Genomic DNA, 25060 nt, shown 5'->3' with positions numbered 1-25060 from the left:
TCCACTTTTGCTTTCTTACACCCTATCGAAGACAGTGCTTTCTATCGGGGACAAAAGATATATTTTTTCGAATATGAATCGAAACTACTTTAAATGGTTGCTACCTTCGCTGAGTTATAATTGAGTGCAAAAGGAAGTGCGTAGTTGGTGTTTATATTTAGTCCCGGTTAGGCGTCTCCAGACATAAAATAGTTTCTTTTTTCACGTTATTTGCATAAGATCTCGCAAAATGAACTATTCTTCAGAAGAGATAAAAATACGAAAGGAGTTTTTGCAATCGCAATTAGAACTGCAGGTAAATTATTAAATGTTTTTTTTACGTTTCCGCTTCTGTTTTTGACTGGCTTCGTCGTTTGTAAAATACAGGAGAAATGATATAATTTGGATACATCTGTAAAATTAAAAAAATGGTTGTTTAATATATGTAACTTGCAACATTTAGAAGGAAACCAATATCCTTAGCATAAAAAAAGGGGGAACAATTTTTTAGTCAAAAAATTATCATTAATTTCTAGGTAAAAAAAAACTTTATAAGCTTATCTGAGAATCGTGTCTTGTTAGCCTTATTCGTAGGCCTGTCGAGCCGGCGGGATGATGATATCTCCGCAGGTGTTACGTACCCAACCACTGTGGTCCTACGTTGGACGCCAACTCTGTTCCAATGAGAGTTCACCACAGCACCAAGGCTGCAAACCAACAAAATTCCCCTAACAGGTTTGCCAGTCGTGAACACCGACTGCGCGAGATAATATATGGAACCGGACGGCACGTGCTGGAGCTAACTTGAGTGCTAGCAGTTCGGCGAGATGTGGGCCGGAGTTCTAAATTCTCACGTATTATCTCCCTATCAGGACACAGAGATTTTATCACGTGCCTTGACGGGAGTCAACAAAACTAAACTCACCCGGGGTAGGCTACTCTAACAGAGACGTGAAGTCTCGAGGTGGATTAATACCACCGAAGATTTAATTCTTAAGGGGGTCATCACGTGTGAAGGCCGTTTTTTTTGCCTTTTTTTGAAAAATTATTTTGGAGGATTGGATAAAGACAGAAACGTAATTTTTTCACCATATGTTGATCGATATCTTTAGTATGTGTGATAAATTTTTCAGCTTGATATCGTAGCTAGTTTTTGGAATACGTGTTAATTTATGCACCTATCTCTAAAAACATGTGTTTTTCTGCTACCACGCTGGAGGGCGCTGTGTTCATCTGAGGAAAAAAAACTAAACGGCATTTAATGTGGACAATTTACCACAAACTAGGATAATTAGAAAATATTAAAAGGTAAATTTTTGGTGGGCTTTTAAACTTCATTTTTTGGATTTCGGTGTTTTTTGCCGTTTTTTTATGAATAAAAAAAAACGACCTGTCCGATTGCAATTATCCTAGTTTGCGGACCGTAGAAAGAAAGAAGTCGTGAAAATTTCAAAGAATTCGGTTAGATAGATTTTGAGCTATGGTGGCAGCCGATTTTCAAGATGCAGTTTCGAGAAAAACGCATTTGAAAATTTAAATGTGATTATCGACAATAAAATTTTAACTCACCATTAATCTGCTATACCTGGTCCATAGAGTGCACCCTCCGTTTCTTCAAAAAAATCTTGTTAGGCCGATTGTTGCTCTCTGGTTTCAATTCTGGCTCTTTTAGCGAGGTCAGTCAATCATCGGTCGACATAAACCTGACATATGTGACCAACTTGACATCCCATTTTCACTAGGATTTTGAGAATGCCTTTGAATCCTACATTGAAAATAATTACAGCCAGAAAAGTGGCTATTTCTACGACCTTGGCCCCAGAATGAAGGTGTTTAGGAGCGAAAGTCCAGATCAGAGCATTTGACGACTCATTGTTATTCTGGGTCTCTGCTCCAAAACATCTGTTCAAGAGATCATCTCGTGACAAATCTTCGTAGATTGGTTTGATGACTGCTTGAACTTCTTCAGTCAAAGGTGCCTTCTCGTGGTGGAAACTATCCAGTTCTCCTTTAGCTTTCGCTTTGCGCCATTTGCACCAAATGTCCTCGCATTCTGGACAATTTTGATGCTGAGGATTTTCGTCTGTAGAACATTTATGGAAGAAAGTTGCCCAAATTTCTTGCTTCATTCCTTCTATCGAATTTACGTGTCGACGAATAGCTAGCCCAAAAAATGTAGTGAGGTCGTTTATAACATTATCTGTAAGTCTTACAACCCCTTTTCCACCAATGCCTTTGTGATTCTTCTTCGCATTTCTAAGCCGCGTTCCCATTCTTTTCTCGACATTTCCTACGCATTCCTTTTTTACTACTACGTATATTTTATTATTTGCAGAAATTTGCAGAAGCTATTTCTGCGGAAAACTCCAGCAAAATCCAATATATAATATACAAAACTTATCGCAATTGGAACATCCATGTTCATGCTTGCTAAAAGTTTCTTTGCTGATGTTGATGCGAAGTCCTTTTTCTTCTCTGATAACTATCGATTCCCATGAAATACTCGTTTTTTAGTGCGAGCATGACGTTGAACGTTAAAGCGATCTCCCTTCGTACGATCCATTTAAAAAAATCACTGAACACATAAACAGCACAATACTTACAACTAAATATAACTGAGTATAGCTTGAAAGCCTTTCAGTGCTCACTCTAGACTGGATTATCCTTTTTATTCCAAACAGCAAATAAGTTTAGACAATTGATTGGTTTTCCATCTTTTTATATTTCTACCTGTGTTCGAATTTATAAGGCTCAGGTAAAAAACTAACAGGTAAAAAAAGATTCGATGTTCTTTCTCATCGAGTACTCCAGCCGCGGCTGCAAACTCCTTACTTGTTTAACACTGTAATTTCTGACCGATTCAGAGTATCGGAAAATCCCTTTGCCCACATATTCTCCACTATATATAGATACAATTCATGTAAAAAAAAATCGTTTTCCCCAACCCGACACACGGGATGACCCCCTTATAGGAGCTAAAATGCCAAACGACCTAAGGATTAAATCACAAAAACTGCACGCGGGATGGACGGGGAAGGATTAGCTCTGATTCGACGAAATGAAATCCAAATTCCATTTTTACTTTTTTCACGCCAACAATATTCAAATTTTAAGATAATATTCGATTTTACGGTCATTCCGTTACCTATCGCACGTGAAAAAAAGAACTAGGCAGGTTATTACTAAGAAGGTTTCTTAAGGCTAAAGTTTAATATATGGAAGGTCTCATAGAGTTAAAATACAATCTAAGGCTATCTCTGGAGTTAAATTTCAACTAAAGGCTATTTCTAGAGTTTAACAAACGGATATTTCCTCCCTTAAAAATTTAACCAAAGGATAATTTCTTTTTTAAGGTTTTGTGTGAAACAAAACCTTATTAAAATCGTCTGTCTGTCCGTCACACCAGATTCACTCGGAAACGGCTGAAGAGATTGCCATGAAATTTGGTGAGAACATGTGGTCTGTGTGTTCCTTTACATGCAGCGAGTTTTGCCATTTTGTGTTGACTTTGAAGGGTTCCCCATACATGCGACAGGGGGTATACGTTTTTTCATGGAATATGGACTGCTCGATTAGTGCCTTTCGAAAGTGGTAGTATTTCTGATATTGGGAGAAAAAAAATGGGGAGATACGGCTCAAATTGTGTGCCCCAAAAAGTGAAACAGGTCTCGTTTTCAGAACCTAGAATAGAAGACTATTTCAGTGATGCAACTATATGAAATCTAGGCCTCGAAATACATCCCGTTTCGATATCTGCACAAATGAAGTTAATAATAGTGTATCACCATGTTTTAGAAATTTACCGGAAAATCCCTCGTAAGTTTATTCCAGAAATGCAAAATTGCAGAAAATGGCATCAGCATAGGCGATAATATTGAACTTAAGTAATTCTGAAAAGTTTGAAGGTAATCCGACTATTATTAAGGAAGATATAGACGGTCAAAGTTCCGCATTTCAAATAAGTTTATGGCACCGTAAGACGTGTATGACGTCATCATCATATAAAGTGAACTTATATGAATGGCGCGGTCCATGGTGATGTTTTAGTTTCCTTTTTATGGTTTTGTGTAAAACAAAACCTTATTAAAAACGAATTCACTGTCTATCTGTCTATCTGTCTGTCTGTCTATCTGTCTGTCACACGTACTTTTCTCCAAAACGGCTAAACCGATCCGAACGAAATTTGGTGGACAGATGGGAAATCCCACACAAACAGTGAGTGGCATAAATTTAGGCGGAGTTTGAAGGGGGCTCTCCATACATGCAAAAAAATTTTTCACCGGATATAGTCGTGTAGGGTATCAAATGAAAGGTCTCGATTAGTACTTTCCACAACTGATGTTAGTTTAATCGTGAATTGCAAAGTGCACAAGTGAGGAGTCAAAATGTACATTAAAGTGAGACAGGACTCTTTTTTGGAAACTACCCAACCTTAAAATCCGAAAAAAATTATGGTGTTGCGCTTGGATGAAATCTAGGCCTCAAAATATGTCCCATTCCGATATCTGTTCAAATAAACTTAATAATAAATAGTTTATTACCAACTTTTAGAAATTTACTGAAAAACCCCCCTCAAGAACATCCTAGGACTTCTGAATTCTGTATCAGCATAGAGGACAATATTTCGTATATACGCGCTAAATTTCATGGAAATCTGGCCATTAACGCCAAAGTTATAGCAGTTCAAACTTAGCAATTTCGCGCGAATTAACTGCTTCCAAAATTATGCAAATAAGATGCTGACGTCATAATTAACGGGCATAATTGACATTCGCGTGAAATTCGTGGAACGTTAACGTTTTCAGGTGGACAAATTAAAACGACTTCGAGATTCCGATTTTAACAGTACATTCTTTCGCACAAACGGAGGCTTCCAATGCCAAGGATAGGTTGGCTTTCGATGAGCAAATGAAGGTATATAATCAAAGAGATGGATATTAACGCTCAGTTCCTGACTCAGGATTATGAGGAGGTAGGAGGAGCACTTTAAGACGATACTCAATTGGTGGAGTTTCATCTCTTACGGATGAAATGCCTGGCACCTTCACATGTGGATATGGCGATCTTTCCTCCAGACTCGTCTTAAGTGCGGTAATTAGCGGAGTATTGGCAGTCTCTCTAACAACTAACTGAGTGGCGCGCATTTTAAAAAAGGAAGTTATGCTGCCGCACCCTGTATATGTGGACGTGTAGATGTGGTTGACACGTTATTCCCTATTTAGGGGTAACTGGCAGTCAGATTAAATTGATTGATTTCTCTTCCATTCTGGGAAATAGATTTTATGTGAACCTGATCAACTCAACAATCCAACAATATCCCGTAAACTAAGACCGAGGCTTTATCGTAACCTATCTTATTATAAATTTTAAGCAGATCTTTTTCGTGTACCGCATAGTTTGTTTGTCCACACGACGGAGGGGTAACCTCCCTTGGCTTTACTCCAACTTTGTTCTTAAATAAACGTGTCCACTGCTATCGATATCATCCTCCATGCCTTTATGATATGTTTCAGTTGCAAATATCAGAAAAATTAAATACCCAAATTAAGGAAATCCAGGAGGAGATTTCTAAGGCCCAGGAGAAAAATATTGCTTCTCGATTGCGGAACAACGAATTACGATTCGAAGGTAAATATCAATCCAATCTAATAGATAGTTCATGGTATCTATGGTTGAAGACAGTCTGGGTCCTAAATTCTAATAGTTTTAATGCAATGCTTCTCTGTTTTTACATAGAACTTTCTTTGGTCGGGATGAACTCTTTTAACATAGAAGAAATGGATAAAGTCATCCAAATAATCAGCTCCACAGAGGAAGCTGAGAAAAAGACCAAAAAGCATAACGCCAAAATGATGAAGGAAATAAGTGAAGCTTATCTGCGGGCAGCTGATACTGTTGAACGTGATAAGGAGCAATTAAAAGTGAGTGGAACCTCAGCAATTTAGTTTGTATGTTAAAACTCAAATCAATTTTTTCCTAGAGTGAAGTGTTCTATAAAGAAGATACTATAAGAATGGAGGAGAATATTGAAGCAACCAAGAATAAAATTGCTGAGCTCAAAGCACATATGGAAACAATGAGGGGACAGTGGGGCGAAGAGCTTAAAATGAAAGAGGAACTGTACAATGTCCTTTGTGACATAGAAAAGGAACAAATGTAAGTAATCCAAAATTGCGTGCTTTTCTCGAAAAATATAAGAATGTGTCTGACTTATGACGGATCCCTCACAGCAGAGGGAGCGGGTGCCGGTGTCATTGGTCCAAGGACTTTATACTTTGGGCCAATGGGCAGGTACACTAGCATATTCCAGGCGGAAATATACGCCATAGACAAATGTGCCTCCTTTAATCTGCAAAGGAACTATAGGGGGCAGAACATAGCTATTCTCACCGATAGCCAAGCAGTGATCAAGACATTTAGGTCCAACCAGGTGAACCTAAACTGGTATGGGAATGCCTTGAGAGACTGAATACACTCGGCTCGTCCAACAAGGTCTGGATACTTTGGGTTCCAGGCCATGTTGGGTTGGAAGGCAACGAGGCAGCGAACGAACTAGCCAAGAAGGGAGCAGGGATGGCTTTACACGGGTCAGAACCCTTCTGTGAAATCGGAAACGGTTTCATGGCCCTGAATCTAAGAAATGAAGAGGAACGGTTGAGGGAACTATACTGGGCGGGCCTACCACGGATTGAGCAGTCCAGGGTGCTTATTGGGGGATACGAACCCATATGCACAAAGGATTGTTTAAACCTCACCAAAAAAACCTCCGAATGATAGTGGGAATTCTCATTGGTCATTGTCGGCTGAACTATCACCTAGGGAAGCTAGGAATATCTACGGACACTGCCCGCAGGTTTTGTGAGGAGGATGACAAAACCTCTATACACGTCCTGGGACAGTGTCTGGCACTTGTGCAAAGTAGGTCAAGGTATCTGGGAGAAAACTTAAAACTTAATACCAGATGCAAAGCTGAAAGATCTGGAAGTAGGGAACATATTAAAGTTCCTAACGGTTACAGGCCTGCTTGAGATACTATGATCAATAGGTACACTTTAACCAGTAAAAGGGGCACAATATTTCTTCAAGGAGGCAGTGCGACTTTCCCTTAACAGAATAATAATGGACTTATGTGATTGAAGAAAATTAAAATTAAACTATTGTATCAAAAATTCAATTCAAATAAAAGTCTATTCACTATTGCACCTGCAGTGCTCAACTAAACGAGGATGGTACATCGCCCGCAAAAGGAATTGGAAACGGGGATACCGAACCGGATAACTCTGACAGAATCTCAGAAGAGTTAGATGATGATGATGAATCAACCGAGCTAAAGTTAGCAATTGAAAGATTGAAGAAACTAAAAAAATCATCGTAAATACTTTCTACATTTTGGTAGGTTTAGTATGTTATATTTCTATGATGTGTATTCCACATCGTTTTGAAAATGTTTATTTTTGTAATTTTATATAATGACGTTTTGGGTGGAAAATGGTTAACTGAATAAATTTAATTTCCGGAAAAATTAAAGTAGATTTTATTTTAGCAAATTCATGCATGGGAGTAAACAGCATTCCAATTTAAATTCTTTTGTAAATGTGCTGTTTCTGGGTTACATGTTTCGTATTCTATTTGAATATGGTTCCCAGTAACCCCTACGTTCAATACAGCACGGTTCATGGAAATGTGTTAAGTTCCTTGTAGGATTCCCCAAGGAGCCAGCACTTTTCTTTTACTGTTCTGCGCCAAGTGTTCCAAAGATAGTCCAGTCCTTAGCGATCCTGGAATGGTGGATTTCACTACATGGCGTAGTTATAAATGGAGTTGTCCGAGCCTACTCTACGGCTAATCAACATCATCAGAGAAAATTTGACATTGGACATTAAATTTCCAGGGATTAAAGGGATTTTGTAATTCATCTTCAACAACAGCGCAACAACCGGTATCCGATCTAGTTCTGCCTTAGTAAGGGACTCCCGACATCCCGGTTTTGCGCCGATGTCCACCAATTTGATATCCCTAAAAGCTGTCTGGCGTCCTGATCTATGCCATCTCTCCATCTCAGGCAGGGTCTGCCTCGTCTTCTTTTTCTACCATAGATATTGCCCTTATAGACTTTCCGGGCTGGATCGTCCCCATCCATACGGATTAAGTGACCCGTCCACCGCAATCTGTTGAGCCGGGTTCCGTCCACAACCAGACCGTCGTGGTATTGCTTATAGATTTCGTTGTTATGTAGGCTACGGAATCGTCCATCCTCATGTAGGGGACCAAACATTATTCGGAGGATTCTTCTCTTCTTTTTTTGCTAAGAACCCAGGTCCCCGAGGAATGCATAAGGACTGGCAAGAGTCTTGTACAGTCAGAGCTTTGACCCTATGATGAGACGTGTGAAACAGTTTGTATAAGCTGAAATAGGCTCTGTTGGCAGCCAACAACCGTGCGCGGATTTCATCGTCATAACTGTTATCAGTTGCGATTTTCGACTCTAGATAGGAACAATTTTCTACGATCTCAAAGTTGTAGTCTCCTATCTTTATTGTTTTCGTTTGACCAGTGCGATTCAATATTGTTCGTTCTTTGATTTTTGGCCCTGGCGTTGCCACCCTGTACTTCGTTCTGCCTTCATTAATGTGCAGCCCGGGATCTCGCACCGCCTGCTCGATTTGGATGAAGGTAGACTGTACATCTTGGGTTGTTCTTCCCATAATGTCAACATCGTCAGCGTAGGCCATTAGTTGGGTGGGCTTGAAGAGGATGATGCCTCTAGCATTTACGTCTGCATCGCGAGTCATTTTCTCCAGGGCCAGGTTGAAAAGGAGGCATGATAAGGCATCCCTTTGTCTTAGACTGTTGTTGAATGGTCTCGAGAGTGATTCAGGCCTCGCACATTGGTCAGGGTCAGTCTTATTAATTTCGTCGGGATACCGAATTCTCTCATGGCCGTGTACAGTTTCACTCTGGCTATGCTATCATAGGCGCCTCTAAACTCGATGAAGAGATGGTGCAACTAATGTCCATATTCCAACAGTTTTTCCATCGCTTGCCGCAGAGAGAAAATCTAATCTGTTGCTGATTTGCCTAGAGTGAAGCTTCTTTGGTATGGGCCAATGATGTTCTGCGCCTATGGGACTATCTAACCTAGCAAGATAGCGGAGAATATCTTGTAGAGGGTACTCAGTAACGTGATACCTCTATAATTGCTGCACTACGTGATACCCTCCTTTTTATGTATGAGACAGATAATGCCTCGTTGCCAATCGTCAGGCATTGATTCGCTGTCCCATACCTTGAGCACAAGTTGATGAACCACTTGGTGTAGTTGGTCACCTCCATATTTAACCAACTCGGTTGTAATTCCATCGGCTACTGGAGACTTCTGGTTTTTAAGCCGGTGGATTGCACGGACTGTTTCTTCTATACTTGATGGTGGTAGCATTTGTCCGTCGTCTTCAGTTGGTGGGACCTCCAACTCGCCGATGTTCTGGTTGTTGAACAGTTTATCAACATATTCAACCCATCATCGCTCCAATATGCGCATTCTGTCGGAAATCCCTCTTTGTCTGGGCAGGATGGGCATCGAGGTGTATAAGGTTTCATCCTGCTGACTTTTTGATAAAACTTGCGATCCTGGTGCGGTTGCTCCCTGTACTTTTCTAGTTCACAGACTTGGTGGTTCTCCCAGGCTTCCTTTTCCGTCTGTGAGGTCGCTTCTTCGCTCGCCGGTGTTCGTGATAAGTTTCCGCGCGTGCTCACGCTCTTTGAGGATGCAGCATTATTCGGTATGCAGCCTTCTTCCGTTCTGTTGCTAGCTTACATTTATCGTCAAACCAGCCGTTTCGATTCTTTTTGTGGCTAGGGCCAAGTATGTTTATGGCTGTATTTATGATAACGTTTTTCAGGTGATTGTGAAGATCATTTGTTGATGCTTCATCTCCAGAATCGCTGTTGACTGTGGTTATTGCGGCATCCAGTTCCCTCTCATAGGTGTTGCGGAGAGCCATGTTGTGTTAACTCTCACCTGATTGTCAGAGGAAATTTTGGGTGATATAGTCATTCAAGCTCGGAGCACCATGCCAACGAGATAGTGGTCCGAGTCTATATTGGCCCCCTATATGTTCTAGCATTCATCAAGGCTGCGAGGTGGCGACGTTCAATCAGCACGTGGTAAATTTGCTTGAAAGTGGTCCCGTTTGGAGAGTCCCACGTTTGTTTGTGGACCCCTTTCCGCTTGCCGCAAAGCAGGTACTTTCAACAACCATTTAGTTATCATTTATAGTTTGATGCATGCTATAGGAGTCAAAGTATCGCTTGAATACGGGCTCCGTCCCTACTTGGCTGTTCAAATCCTCAAGTATGATTTGATATCATATCTGGAACAGGCTTGGAAGGTTCGTTCTACTACTTTGTAGAAGGTGTCCCTCTCTGACTCTGCAAACTCCTCTGCGTGAACGTGAATGAGGCTTACATTTCTAAATTTGCCTTACAAGGGGTGACTAAGAAACCTACTCCGAGCACATGGATTACTGGATGGCCACTATAATATATGGTGTAGTGACACTTCTCTGTCCAACGCTGTTGCATCCGCCCTATATTGGTACAGGGTTACGCTAGCTCCCAGCGGTCACCACGTGGAGGTGGAGACAAGGTAGAGCGGTTGATTGTGGTTCAGCAGACGTTTCCCAGATTTTATGCTCTATCGTGGCTACCAATCCACGTTTTGCCTTGGGACCTATACTATCCTTTGACCACCACCATCTTCTCTTCCTAATTGCCATAAAAAGTGAAGAGACATCTGAATTCATGTAGATTATGGGATGTGAATTCCACCCTGTCTTTCACCTAATTGTTGTCTGATGCTGAAAGGTATTATGGTATCTAATGGAGGTACACTATTCCTATTCTCTTCCTCCTCTTCTCCTTCTAACTATGCTTTCCACTCGATTGTTGACTGAGACTGCAAAGCAATATCAAATAAGTTTTCAGTATCTAGGTACGCGTGGCGTTCTATACCACATATGCGACTGAGCCGCTAATTTTCTAACTCTCTTTTTATTTTATGGTCACCGTGATACACGTGACATCGTCACTTATTTTAGACAGGCAAATCCAGGAAGTTTGCGGCTGACATACTTTCGTGCAGTTAGCTTGTGCGGAAGTGCTCTCCTACCTTACTGATCCGTTTGGTGGAGGCTAACGAGCGCCGAGTTGTATGGGACTAGATTGGTACTCCATTGGAGTTTTGATATGGAGGCGAGAACAGGGGTAAACTGCTACTGCCACCTTAGTGGGAGGTTTCTGGTAGACGTCCCCCTAATGTATTTCGATCCTTTCATACATAGGCTTTTTGGGTACGCATTCACTGAGATCTTTTTCCTTCCTCATTAGCAAAGGTTCTGCCTTGTGCAAATTTTTCAGGTTTCTTCTGGGCGTGCACCAAAGCCACCGAAGGAGAAGTTTAAAATGATTTAGATATGCATACCTTTTAGTTGTACCCTTTCACCTGAGTTTTGCCTGAGGTAGTGAAAAGAAGAATCCATAGAGGGGTAGAAGATGTAGAAATAATTTGCAAATTTACTCGGACTAACGAAAAACAAATCAAATATAATTATATACATAAAAAAGACAAATTATAAATTAGTTTTCAGTAGTAACATTAATAACGCGTCCCTGCTTAAGTAAACTCTTCCGTTCCTCCTTATCCCGCTCCTTGTCGACATCTATATCTGATTCAGGTACAATAATATTAAATCTATTCTCCAATTGACTATTCACTTCAGCAGGATCCAATTTATCTCCCATTGAAGCTTCCATATTCGCCCCAGGTATATCCTTTAGATCAATACCTAGCAATTCCGAACAGAATTCTTTGACAGTGAAAATTTCAGGAAGCTCTTCAAATTCTGATTCAAAATCCAACTTAGCTTTTTTCATTTTGCCTGATTCCTCACTTAGCAATTCGAGAAGATATCGTTTCGCCATTTCTTCAGATACTGGTTCACCGCGACTCGTCATAATTTCAAGAATTCGTGCAAGGGTGATTTGAGATTCGTCACCTTCCAGAACTTTTTCAGTGGTAATATAATCGCTTGAATGCTGATCAGCTAGATATTCAACAGCTGCTCGGATATCTTGTAATTCGTATCCTGAAACTGGTTTGTGGTTTAGATACATGATTACGGCGTCTTCGAAGGATATTGTAGTTGGGGGTGGTATTGAAGGGCTAGTTGTTCGTGTGGCTTCTTTAAGGATGCATTCGATCTGAAAGGAGTATGGGATATACTGTTAGGGGGAGGACTGAAACATTGTTTTTTTAATTCACTTCATAATCACTTGGGAAAAAACCAATACTTCGCATATAGTCTGGTAGGTCCTCAACAGGAATGAAATCTGTAACCTGAAGGAATTCTATATTAAACTGATTCTTTTCAATATTTTATGTGGTACTCACGGCATGTTCTTCAGGTGCATCGCCACCCCTAGTCATAAGTTGCATATAGTAGAACATATCCTGCATTTCTTTGAAAAGCCATCCTTCCTTCTCGCCTGGTATCGATTTGCAAAATGGAGTAAGCCCCTCACCGCCTGATTTGAAGTGTCTCATCACATTTCTAAGAGAAGTGTTTCGTTACTATAGTTTGTTTTAAATTAGTGCCTCGCAAGAAGGGTGTAACCGTTCATTTATAGTCCAAACAGCACCGCCAAGATCACCTTGCGAGCTTGCGAACCATTGAGAGCCATACGGAATCAGCATGTTAATCTGAAAGAATTAACATGAAAGTGGCTTTAGAATTTGATCAGAAAAAGTTAAGGATATTTTTTTAATCAATAGAATCAAGAATGATCTTATTTAGGATTCTTAACAGTGTGGAGAAACTCGACGTATCAACGAACGTCTTAAATCTAAAATTTACCGCAATGTCGCCGGTCCTGTCGCTCTGTATAATTCTGAGTGTCGGCCAACTATAAAAGACAATGAATGGCGTCTTGCGGTAACGGAGACGAAGATGTTGCGTTGGACTAGTACCGTGACACGTTTTGATCACATCCGAAATGAGGATATCCGCGATCGTTATGGAGTTGCATCGATCGTGGAAAAATTGCGAGAGAGGCGTCTTCCATGGTATGTTTACGCAATTCGTGCTGCAAGATTGGTCTGAACATCGAAGCCGATGGTAAACAACCAAAAGGCAGGCCGAAACAATGGTGACTTGATACGCTGGATGGGGTTTTAAAAGCCTCCAGATTGCACCGAGATCAGGCATTCGATAGAGCCAAATGGCGAAAGCGATCACGAAGAGCCGACGCCGCTTGTGAACGGGATAAAGGCTGAAGAAAAAGAAGAAGATCCTATTGAAGTTGTCATCCAACGAACATAAATGAGGAACGAGACTTTACTGCCTTTTCGCGGGGGCCCGAACTTATTTTAGGTTGATTCAGTGTCATAGAAAATCAAATACAAAACCGTAAGGCAGTTAATTTCATTAAGCTAGGCTTGTTTTATATACCCAAATAAAAAAGGGGAGTAAAAATCCTTTAATGCTATGATGGTGGTGTCAACAGAAGTAAGATTGATCTTCATAGAAACATTATTCACGAATATTACATGAATTTCGGAAAGCAGGTGAAGTAGTGAGGCCAAAGGATACCTGAATAATAACAACCCCCTGAAAACTTGACTTCAAAATAATTAAAAAATAGAAAAGGGAAATTTATCTAGAAAGCCTCGTTACAAAAGTTGCTTTCTTGGATATGCATGTAAGCAAATTTTTGACCCATGGATTCACAGTTCACATCAATTTTCAGGCTTACATACAACTTGTACGATAACAGCTGTAAAGCCAGGTAAACAATTCAAAGATTCCATCTTTTGGGTCTGAAAAGGGGGGGTGGAAAGGGGGGACTCCTCCCGGGCTCGGACTTTTTTTTGGACCCGGAGTAAAAATTTCGAAGGAAAGAAGGGATATTTTGGGGGCCCGTGTAATTTTTACGTCAGGCTCCTATAACCTTTAGCCCGAGCCCCATTTTCGGCGTAATTTTCACCCTGGGCCCGGACTTTCTCCCTACGGCCCTACATGACGTCAATTTTGCGAAAGAAAGTAAACTTTATGGGATTGCTCCAAATATTCTTGCATTTCCATAATCTCGGCTGCCTCCCCTTTCGAAATGCAAGAATTTTCACTCTACGACGCCGGGAAGTGAAGATATCGCTGCAAATCTGGCGCTGGAGAGGCTACCCGAAATCCAAGAAAGTTGAAAATTTTCACGACCCCCGGGTCGACAAAGTGGCCAAAAATGCAAAATCGCCGGATTACCGTGGACGATGACTTGATCGAAAGGGGAGGCAGCCCAGATTACGGAAATGCAAAATGTTTACGCTGCGTCGCCGGGAAGTGGAGATATCGCTGAAAATCTGGCGCTGGAGAGGCTACCCAAAATCCAAGAAAATTGAAAATTTTCACGACCCCCGAGTCGGAAAAGGGGCCAAAAGTTCAAAATCGTCGGATTACCGTGGGCAATGGCTTGATCAAAAAGGGAGGCAGCCCAGATTATGGAAATGCAAGAACTTTCACGCTACGACAGTAAATCGAAAACTTGTCGCGGCTGGGGCCCTTCCGGGGCCGTCGTTATCAGGTTCATTACTGAATTTACGACGTTGTCAGCTCCGCGGCTACCAACCCCGGGGCGTCATCCAGCGCCGCCTTGCCTGCTCCAAGAGCTTCGACGAACTTTCCGATGTTCACCCTTGCGACATTCCACAGGTAGGGGGAGCGTCGCGTTGGTTCTCGCCGGCAAGTAGCGTCAACCACTTCGAACGGGATGTACTGGTGATCATTTGCCGAGAAGTCTTCTAGGACTTGTTCCCCGTCCATCGAAGATGACCGAGATTCCGACGCAAAAGTGATGTCAGGAATGCTTCCTTCATAGCCTGGGCGCCGAAACATTGGCGTGGATCCCGTGTTTAAAACTACGAGCCCCGTTCTCGGCGTCATTTCCACAATCTGTTTCTTATCGTCTCGGTCGGCGTCAGGTAGACGCTAAAAGGGAACTATCAGTTCAAGAAACCCCATGCCATCCGACTCTTTCGTCGGTTGAGCTCCATCTTCTCTGCAACAAGGAGGACCCGAACGTAATGGGCTCCACCTGTCAGCGCTCCTCAGCACTTCCTCGACAAATTTGTTTAAATAGAGCCGCTAACGAATCCCATCCCAACTTCCACAGGAAAAAACAGTTTGATAGGTGTCGTCTACAACTCCATTGTGAAATACACAATCCGGAGATCGTGCCTTTCCAATGTTGTGCAGATAAGACTGAAAACTTTCATGCTCACTTTAGAACTGAGTAAGGAAATAGTCAGTTTCACCATGCTTTCGATTCAGCCACGCACCTAAGTTACCAATGAGCCAGGCAGTCCATTTGCCTTTAGTTTCACTTTGACAAGAGAGTTGCCACTCATTTAGGGTGCGCTGGCATTTCCACGAGTAACCACCTCCAACGGAGATCCCTCCCGCGATCACCAACACGGCCAGTTCAGAGACAGTAGGGTACGCAGACGCCGCCCGGAAAGCTCCTCCTCTCTGTACTTGCGCGAGACGCTTACGATATTCCTGCACTCTAGAGCAGGGTAGACTGCATTGACCTAATCAGGAGACGTCGCCTGCTAGACGTGGGACCCCCCAATACGACTACGTAAGTCTACTTGGGACACTCCCACCGACTCCAGGAAACTCATTCTGAGAATAACAATCTCTTGAAAAGATCTATTAGAATATGTCAAGATATCCCTTTACCGAGGACTGAGGACAAGCCAAACAGTATTGTTAACATGAAATTCAAATCCATAGCTGCGAAATGAGGCAGCAGTGAAGGAACTGGCTTTAAACAAGGAAGTGGGATTTCCTAACAAAATTGTCCTCTTAAGCAACATCCATGGAAACAGACCAGAAGTTCTGGAAAATATGTTGTGGGCATTCAGTTAAAGACCGTGGTCATCTTCATCAAAGGAATAATAAGTTAACTGTTCTAAGGATTTCATTGTTGGTACCTTTTTACTGCTGGACATTTGATTTTTTTGCTTCTATGAAGGTACCCGATAGTTGGAAATTTAGAATGGGAAGAAGGAGATGTTCACCGATTTATGGTAGAGAATTATCTCAGTATAAAATCAAGTAAGAAATGAGAAACGGACCTTGTGCTTACCTTCTTTGGATGGGCAGTGATACCTGAATATCTGAACATGTTACCATCTATTGGTAAGACTATACATCCCAAAGTCTTTTCGGTAGCGAATATCAGCATTTTATGATAAAATTTATGAACATCCGAGAAGTTCTGTAGGACAAATAATGTTATGTTTATAAAATGAGTATTTAGTTATGACACCATGTATGCTAGAAAACTGGAAAGTTTGCCGTAACATTGGTTAATGAATCCTTACCACTATGACTCTAACTGGTGCATCGTAGACTGGGGCAGCAAACATATACAATCTCTCCATTGTTATTACATCGAAAATCTTGAATTTATATTGATCATCCGCGACTAATATAACCATTCCATTGGTGGACGTATCCTTACTGACAATTTTTGACAGTTTCATTACTTCTGCACACGTAAAATTTCCAGCCTGTTCCAGGATACGATCGCGTTTGATTTCAAGTTTGGATTTACGAACGGATTTATCCAAATCGAATTCGACATAAAGTCGTTCTTCGCCTAAGGCAATAAGGTATGGTTTCTCAGCAGGATTTTGGATGACATGCAAAAGTACCAAGGGCCTGTGGTGATACCGGTATTTTGCGTTTAGAGTCCACTCTGATGTGTTCTTGTTATATCGGAGATGAGTTATAGTAGCGTTGGTATCCTGTTTTTTAGAAATTTAAATGCATCAGATGGAAATTGGGAGCTAAAAATGGAACCTTACTGCATATATACAATTTGGATGACCACTGAAAACTATATATTGGATAGGTGCATTTGAGTAACGTATGGGGGAAGGGGTGAGAGGGTTCAAAATCAGAGGATCGATCATCCACACTGCACCGTTGTCATAACCGATTGCCAGATGGTTACCTATTATAAGATTCAAATGATAAGGATTGGATATATTAGAAAATTGAGGGTCTAACTAAGGCACCCATTATGGATAACTACATCTAAATTTTGCTTACCATCTTCTGAAATCCGAATGCAGCTTATTGAAGGGTGTATTAGTTTGTCAGCTTCTTCATCTTGAGCAGTATATTCTTTCATACGTTGTTCACGTATAATATGATAGCATGTATAATCTAAATAGAAGATTTTTCTATCTGAATTGGCACATATTACCCATGGCCTGTTTTTAAGAGCGTCGTATGCCACCAAACTATCCGATGTTTGATAGAGCATTGATTTTGCATCCTTTTTGAAAATGTTACAATAAAGAACGTCACCAGTTCGTGCAACTGAAATAGAGAAAAGGAGACTCGAAATTTGTATTTAGGTATGGCTTTGTGAAGCTTCAGAACTTTGGCAGTTCACAGCAGCGATATTTAAAAGTATTTGACGATTTTGAAGGAAGAGGAGGCTGACAGTACTCAATCCTTCAGCACATGTACGTGAAGGTGGCTCATTTTAAAATGAAGGAAGCGAGTGAATTTTCATGGAACTGATGAGAGGGCTATTCTTTACTAAACAGTTACATAAATTGGACGTTGGAAGTTGAAGAATGATGAACAAATCTAGACATTTTGGAAGCAACTGATATAATTGATCTGTTTTCTTTTTGGGGGTTATAATCATACTCTTCTTCTTCCTTTTCTTCAGCCTTTGTCCCGTTCATAAGCGGGGTCGGCTCGTCGTGATCGGCTTCGCCATTTGGCTCTATCGAATGCCTGATCTGGGTGCAATCTTGAGGCTTTCAAATCCCCATCCAGCGTATCAAGCCACCGTTGCTTAGGTCTGCCTTTTGGTCGTTTACCATCGACTTCGATGTTCAGACCAATCTTGGCAAGTGATTTTTTTTTTTTATTTATCATGTTTGTAACGACATTCTATGCATTTTCTTGGTCGACCTGTCGCGGGGCCTGTCACCAAGAAAGATCAGGTAGGATTTAGCATAGTAGAATAACTCGAACTATACTCTATTTATCTCTTTCCCTGATCTCAGCATTTTATTTTTGTTTTACTGAGGATAGTGCAGAGTACGTTGCCTCAAACTCTCCTCCTTTACCTGGGCTTGGGACCAGCATACTATGTTAATAGCATGGTGGAGTTGGGGGTTATAATCATACTAGTCGCGAATATTTGAAATTAGTGGTCAGCTCGAACTACAGGATACCCAGACTAGCTATACATACAATCAACTTTTGAGGAAAGTCAAACAAACCTACCTCAATTCCACTAATCTGACTATACAGCATTCACAGGTTTCCCAACTGAAAGTTACCCGTGGGACTTAGTGTTACTTGGGATGACACCTCAGTTTATATCTTCAGAAATGGACAGAAATGTTGAAGAAGAAAAACCAACGTAACCATTTCTGAAGGTGCTAAAAGGAAGGATGAGTGGACAAATATCGGAATGCTCACACAGGGAAGAAGGAAAGGTGGGTTTCCAAACCAGGTATGATAAATATGCCTCTCAGGGGTCTTCAACGACCTTTACGGGTCGCTTCCGAAACGGGGAGTGGCATCCCCGAGGTGCCCGAGCAAGTAGTTGTGACCCCCTAACTGGAATAATACCTGTGTCCTAGGTAGTAGTCTCGAGAAAGTTTCTCGGTGAAGAGCGAACTGCGAATGATGATACACATTGGGACGCACTGGGAGTCCCCGGAACTGTCGGCAAACTCCTTGTTGACGTCGATGGGGTGATGTGAGCCTAGCTCTGTCAATGCGGTAGTTGTGGTGTGTGTCAGAAGCCAGCCCCTTCCGGACCCTGGTTGGGTAGGGTGCATTGAACCGGTATTAGTAGACCGCGATGCCCCGAGCGAGCGTTGATCCGTTCGTGAGTTCCGGGATCAGCTAATCGTACGTCAGGCCTCAGAGAACTGGGGTAGCGGCTTCATCCCCGAAGGTATACCCGTTCTAGACTATTGCAGCCGTTCCGATGCGCTGACACAAAACTTAAATGGCGGACACATACAAAACGAACGAGGAAATTGTGGAAATGGAGAGTGTGCTGGGTGTATTTATAAGTAGCAAGAAAATGCGTCGCCCACCCTAGCGCCCAGCGAAGGACGTAGCAAGGGCTGAAATACCCGACGAGATGTCGGGATGCGCAAACAGAGAAGAAGACTCGCAAAGTGATGCGACACCTGCAACGGAGACGGCAACCCAAGCAGCACCACGCATTGCTATAGTTGCGGAAAGAGGCACAGTGGAAACTGCCGAAACTAACCAAACGGTTTCCAATATAAGCCAAGTAATAGCGCTGTCGACTACTCTGGCGGAAACTGAAGAGGAAAGGGTTATTAAGAAATGCGCGGAAGTTGTGAAACGCATGCGATTTGTGACGATCCTCCAGAAAAACGTCGGCAAAGGGGTGAAAAATGGGCTGATAGAGCTGGAGGAGCTCCTCGACAGAATTTCATATTATAGGCGAACATGAAAAGTAAGAGAAAATCCCCGGGAAGCAGAAATAACCACGCCTCCTAATGAGAACACTGTGAGTGCCAAACGGATCGCAGACGCCCCATTGCAGAGCGAACTGGGGAAAAGGAAAGGAGCAAGGGGCATCTAAAGGAGACTTCACTCAGGTACTCTCCAGGGCTCAAAAGAAGAAGGTGAAGAGGGACAAGAGACAACAACACGCCGCGTCATCAGAAAAACCACTACTTAAAACTAAGGCGGACATGAAAGGTGGAGCACCAAAAGAAAAGGTGGGGAGACGAAGGAGGACTAGACCGCCAACTATGTTTATTAAGCCGAGATCAACCCTGGAGATAGTAAAAATAAAACTAGGTAGCTTGCTCTTACTACAATATATTTTAATAGTTAGTAAATACGTATTTCGAAAGCTACTTACTCTCTTCCTCAGTACTTAATTAAAGGTCTGTAGGGACAGAGTATAAAAAGTTGCTTAAAAGCTAAAGGTCCGTAAAGGTCCGGAGATAGCGGAGCAGAAGTGTCTTCCATTCGTAAAACGAAGGGTGGTGGAGTGCTAGTCGAACTAGGCCCGAGGACAACAAATAAAATTACGTTCTGTGAAGCAGGCAAGGGGCTTCTGGGAGAGAAAGCTTTGGTTTCCAGCCTGGAACCCACGCGCTCTCTGGAAATTCGAGACCTTGACTGCCTCATAGAAAATAACGAGGTACAAGAGGCCATCAACCGTGAATGTCCGGAGGTAACCAATGTTTGGATTGTTATCATCCCTGCGAACTCTCGAGGCCGAAAACTCGCTGTGGACGAAGTTGCCGTGCAATACGCGAGGAAGCTTCTAAACAGCGGGGAAATCAGAACTGATTGGGTAGTGTGTAGGATACGAATCCGGGCCGCCCCAACCAAATGTCACAGATGTTTGGATTATGGGCACACATCTGCAACCTGTCAAGGACCTAACAGAAGGGCAACATGCCGCAACTATGATGAGGCAGGCCATAAAACGAAAACTTTCAACGAAAAGGAGCGCTGCGAACTCCGGAGGAACTGGGACGCGTCTGATGAGAACGTTACGCACACTGCGGGCTCGGGCGGTACCCAATCTTCAGAGCAGAACTGCAAAGAGCTAGGAAGTGGTCAACATGATTCGCATCCTCGCATCAATGTGCATCGGAGTGCAATCGTTCACGAGTTGCTAGCGCAATTCACTACGGAGACCAAAGCTGATTTAGTGCTCATCAGTGAGCAGTATCGAAATAAGGACCCAGTTTCATGGCACTTTGACATATCAGGTACCGCTTACGCCAGGGCACTTGAATGGGGCATGCCTTAATCGGACTCCAGAGGGAAATGAATTCTCGAAATGGCAGCGAGAACAGGACTGGTAGTTTTCAACACAGGATCCACCTCAATGTTCCGGCGCTCAGGCTGCGAGGGAATAGCCAGGTCCAACATTGGCATCAAGTTTGCCAATGAGGTACTCGACAAGGAGAGGGGTAAGAAGAAGAATGGTAGGCGATGCGGCGCAGGCTACATCTACTAGCGGAAGGGATTCGGAGGAAGGCGGGGGAGTATAGATTGAGGAAAAATAGCGGGAGAGTAAATCACAAGATAGTTGGGGGGGAGGGTGTGAGGTTAGCTGAGGAGACAGAGAATTTAATGGACAGAGGGGATAGCTGGGCAGGTCAGCGGAATTTGCGAATGTGGAACCAGAAAGGTTTGAGGTTTCTGCGGTTTAGTGAGCCTTCAACACTGGTCAAATATTCCGAGGAACGTAGAGATTTGAAAAAAAAATCTAAGTCAGCATTGGTTCTAGAGTTTTTTGTGGACTTCAGTGGTGAACCAGACAGGGTAAGAGCGTAAGCACTTAGGATAGGAGGGGACGTAACAAGGAAGAAAATCAAATAAAATGGTATAGAAGGTGTTAATTGCCGCCCGGGCTGAGTTCAGACCTTCGAAGTTCGGTTTACGAAAGTTGGTTTTGGTAGGCTTGCGCGTGACAGGAGAGTGGAGTCGGAATATCGGAGCATAGAACTCTAGAGCAGGATGATGGGCGTTAGGGGCAACGTAAGACGGGGCATGAGGTGATTGGGAAAGGCAACGCACAGAAAGATTAGAGAGGGCAAGGTCAAGAGTGCGATCTAAGTGATTTCTAGAAAGGTTAAACTGGAGGGCGGCCCAGGTGTACATGAAAGTGGATAAAGAAAGGGAAGGATGGGTGGAGTTATTAGGGAGAGAGGGCAGGCCAGGAAAGCATGGGAAGATTAAAGTCACCACAGAGGATAAAAGGAAGTGAGGGGAGCAAAACGATTAGGACCTCTGATAATCTGTCGAAGAAATCCTCGTACATAGAAGGCGGGCTAAAGCAGGAAAAATATACACACGATTTGATAACGGGGCATACGTTTGGCGGAATGGCTCGTATGGTGACAGAATCGTAGGTGGAGGAGGAGAAGGAAAAGATGATTTCGGCACGAAGAGGGGACTTAACAGCTATTAGGGCACCTCTGCCGGTTGTCTTGCGAAACGTAACGCAGGCTCTGTTACAACGAAAGAGAGAGTAACCTTTGAGGAGCTCGGAACCTAAAATCCTGTCATCCGACCAGGTTTTAGAAATGCAGATGACGTGATGTTAGAATGCTAAGTTAGGCAGTTGGAAATCCAACAGGTTGGTCCTTAGATCCAATACATTTTGATAAAACAGTGTAAAGTTGTCAGAATTATTTAAGTTCGGCGAGGCATGCGAATGGGTCGGGCATTTTCACGAAACTTAGTACCCTGATAAAGCCTGACGAAGATCCCCTGTGGCCAAAAAGAAGATTGGGGATATGTCACTTTGAAAGAAGCTGTCACTCGGTCAAGAGAGCCATCATTCGTCAGCTTCACGCATAAGAGAGGTGACAAAGTTGAGTTGGCTTTGCTTCTGATATAGGCCAGAATTTCGGAAGTGGTGGAGTACGCTAGTCTCGACACAAACAGCTGTTTCGGCAGCTCGGCGTCGTTCAGTTAGGGCCTGCTCGGGCGGCATGAGATAGGAAAGGCCTGCAGTTCAGTTCATATTTAGTTTGGCAGATTGTTGAGTTGTGTGCTTGACATACTCTGACCTACATATTTTCTCTTTGAATTCCTGAAACAAAACTTACCCACATAGAATTCCCGAACCAGAAAGGGTTTCTTCTCAAGTGTGTAATCACGAGGACAGGTTGATTTATATACAATTTGAATATCATCAGATTCTTCAACATCTAGAACAAAATAAATATTAGTTGTAGTTATATACCATTGAGTTGTTTGGCGTTCAGTTCCCACCAAAATCATCGGCATCGATAAGTTTAATTGTCTTCGGCACTAGTACTGGCTGTATCATATCTACTGGTGAGTCCTTCCACAGCGTACAAACATACAACAATCGAATTTCCGTATCGTAAAATCGAATCTCACCAATTTCATTGCACGTGGCTAACATTGCATCAAATGCCTTGATATCATTGATAGGATATTGGCTCTGTGCAGAAACCATTTTGACAAAGTTCTTCCTATTGGTGAAGGTTTGGTTCCCTAAGTTAATCAAAGTGTCGGCCCAAATCACTATACGACCATGGTTTGTTACACTTGCTACAGTCCGCTTTCCCGGGACGTAACATGACTGATTCAATATCCCGAATTTCTTTTGTTCCGGGGTATGAACTTCAAGTTGTCCAGATTGACGATCCCACCATGCAAAGACCACTCCATATCTTAAGGTAATAACGAAAAATTCATTTTCATTGGCGTTTTTGCTGAATTTGATGGAAACAATTCTCCCGAATTTATCACTGATTGTAAATTCAGCTATAAATGGAATTAAGGCTTATTAGGCTTTATAAATATTGAAAAAGTGATACCATCACACTCGTCCACGGCGAACGACCATCGCCAAAATTTTATGAATGTTCCTAAGTTGGTTTTTCCACTACCAACAACAATATATTTCCCGCATGGACTCATACCAGTAGCTGCAATCTCAGCATCCTTTCCGAAAGGTCTGTAAATATATCGCAGCCTGATTGGCATATCCTCTCCCAACTTTCCTAGGTCCCATATTATGATAGTTTCCTTGTCTGCAGTCGCTACAAATTTGGCTTTCTCGTCATGTTCAATGGATACCAGAATTGTGTCCTGATATTCAGGATAAGTAATTTCGGGACTGAAATAAATATTTACTTACATGTCCTTGAAAATGGTGTACAACTTTCGTGTTAAAATTGATCAGCGATGCAACATGCCCTAGCGAATAAATGCAAAAATGCTCATTAGGGGACTTATTAAGGATACACACTCCCAGCTTCCTGTTGATTCCAAATATGTAGGATAAGGCCTACGGAAGAAAACATTCGGGAAATTTTAGAAGCTCTAAAGGAAACAAGGAAACTTCACCGAACCAAAGGTGCTGAATCATCAGAGTCATATTCCACGCTTTGTTCTTCACTCGCTGTCATAATCAGCTCACTGCTATCTGCATGACTCTTGTACACATCCAAGTCATCATTTTCACCGTAGGATTGCTTTGAGGTATCAAACAGTTTAGACGCTGCATCGTTCATTTTTTATCTATGGAAATTTTTTTGATAGTTCTGTATTGTATGGAATGGCGTTCTACTGAGGTTGAAAGGACTTGGGACAATGTTTAACTATCGCGTATAGGAGGGAAGACTTTATTTTGATAAATGTCAGTTCCCGTCAAGGAGACGCCAATAAAGGTTGCCAGGTGCCTTTGTTGCTATGTACGTGGACGGTTGATAGGGTTCGATTTTCAATTTTGGTGTATCCTCCTTCGTATAACAATCTGAACCCCATCCATATGTTAAATTAAGGAAAACGTGCTGCATTAGAAATACTCCTCGTCAAACTTTATTTGAGTGCCGATGTAAAAATGACTAGGACTTTGTTGAGAAAAAAATTTAACCTTTAGGTAAAGGGGGCTTTACACGCAACGATACATTGTAGCAATTTATCGTAACGATCAGATTGTTACAATTTATCGTTGTGTGTAAACGGGAGATTGTAGCGATTTATTGGGATTGGAGTTGGAGTGGATGGTTGATGCCGGCCGGCATCAATTTCTGGGAATCGTAACGATTCTTCACCTTTCTCACCAAACAACCGATGTACAGCGACAGCAACACTACTTCCTTCATGGTTAAAGCTTTTATAAAGACTGGGGGGTCGATGTAGGGTGACATTTGACAAGAAATCGTTACAATTTAGCGTAGCGTGTAAACAGTGCTCTACTCTTTCGATTTGTTGGAGCGATAAATCGTTCAATGAATTGTTACGAGTTATCGTTGCGTGTAAAGCCCCCTTAAGATAGATAAAGATAAGTCACACTTTAACAGATCAAAGAATAATAAGGAATAACAGTTTCTGACCGTGTTAAAAGTGTTCATTGGATGAATCAAAATACCTGGTCGATGAATTTTCCAAAGTATCTCATTTTCAGACAATCCTCGGGAGCATTCATGAGTAGC

At 42.2% G+C, this 25060-nt stretch overlaps 2 protein-coding genes across 2 annotated transcripts; one reads left to right on the top strand and one right to left on the bottom strand.

The window, feature by feature from the left end:
• Positions 1 to 229: 229 nt before the first annotated feature.
• Positions 230 to 7354, top strand: LOC119652189 (uncharacterized protein PF11_0207-like). Its single transcript, XM_038056133.1, has 5 exons — positions 230 to 295; positions 5493 to 5607; positions 5716 to 5900; positions 5960 to 6135; positions 7189 to 7354. Exons 1-5 carry the CDS (start codon positions 230 to 232, stop codon positions 7352 to 7354), a joined length of 708 nt encoding a protein of 235 aa, XP_037912061.1.
• A 4259-nt stretch (positions 7355 to 11613) lies between these two features.
• LOC119652188 (cilia- and flagella-associated protein 251-like) lies at positions 11614 to 24201 on the bottom strand. Its single transcript, XM_038056132.1, has 13 exons — positions 23975 to 24201; positions 23761 to 23910; positions 23438 to 23711; positions 22863 to 23384; positions 22697 to 22798; positions 17148 to 17420; positions 16901 to 17049; positions 16415 to 16840; positions 16177 to 16308; positions 12651 to 12736; positions 12428 to 12587; positions 12299 to 12373; positions 11614 to 12237 (listed from the first exon to the last, which is right to left on the bottom strand). The coding sequence occupies exons 1-13, from the start codon at positions 24134 to 24136 to the stop codon at positions 11614 to 11616; spliced, it is 3135 nt and encodes a 1044-aa protein (XP_037912060.1). The 5' UTR covers positions 24137 to 24201.
• Between the last annotated feature and the right edge of the window lie 859 nt (positions 24202 to 25060).

This window comes from Hermetia illucens, chromosome 3 (assembly GCF_905115235.1).
Source record: "Hermetia illucens chromosome 3, iHerIll2.2.curated.20191125, whole genome shotgun sequence".
Lineage (NCBI taxonomy): Eukaryota > Metazoa > Arthropoda > Insecta > Diptera > Stratiomyidae > Hermetia > Hermetia illucens.
The sequence above is the reverse complement of the archived record's forward strand: the minus strand, read 5'-3'. Positions and strand labels throughout refer to the sequence as shown.

What these genes read in the sequence shown, in the direction of transcription:
- LOC119652189 (XM_038056133.1), top strand. Translation starts at nt 230, where the DNA reads ATGAACTATTCTTCAGAAGAGATAAAAATACGAAAGGAGTTTTTGCAA. An exon ending in CAACGAATTACGATTCGAAG is followed by an intron (nt 5,608 to 5,715) that starts GTAAATATCAAT and finishes GTTTTTACATAG; the next exon opens with AACTTTCTTTGGTCGGGATG. An exon ending in GTGATAAGGAGCAATTAAAA is followed by an intron (nt 5,901 to 5,959) that starts GTGAGTGGAACC and finishes ATTTTTTCCTAG; the next exon opens with AGTGAAGTGTTCTATAAAGA.
- LOC119652188 (XM_038056132.1), bottom strand. Translation starts at nt 24,136, where the DNA reads ATGAACGATGCAGCGTCTAAACTGTTTGATACCTCAAAGCAATCCTAC. An exon ending in CATTCGGATTTCAGAAGATG is followed by an intron (nt 17,050 to 17,147) that starts GTAAGCAAAATT and finishes ATCTTATAATAG; the next exon opens with GTAACCATCTGGCAATCGGT. An exon ending in ATCCAAATTGTATATATGCA is followed by an intron (nt 16,841 to 16,900) that starts GTAAGGTTCCAT and finishes TCTAAAAAACAG; the next exon opens with GATACCAACGCTACTATAAC.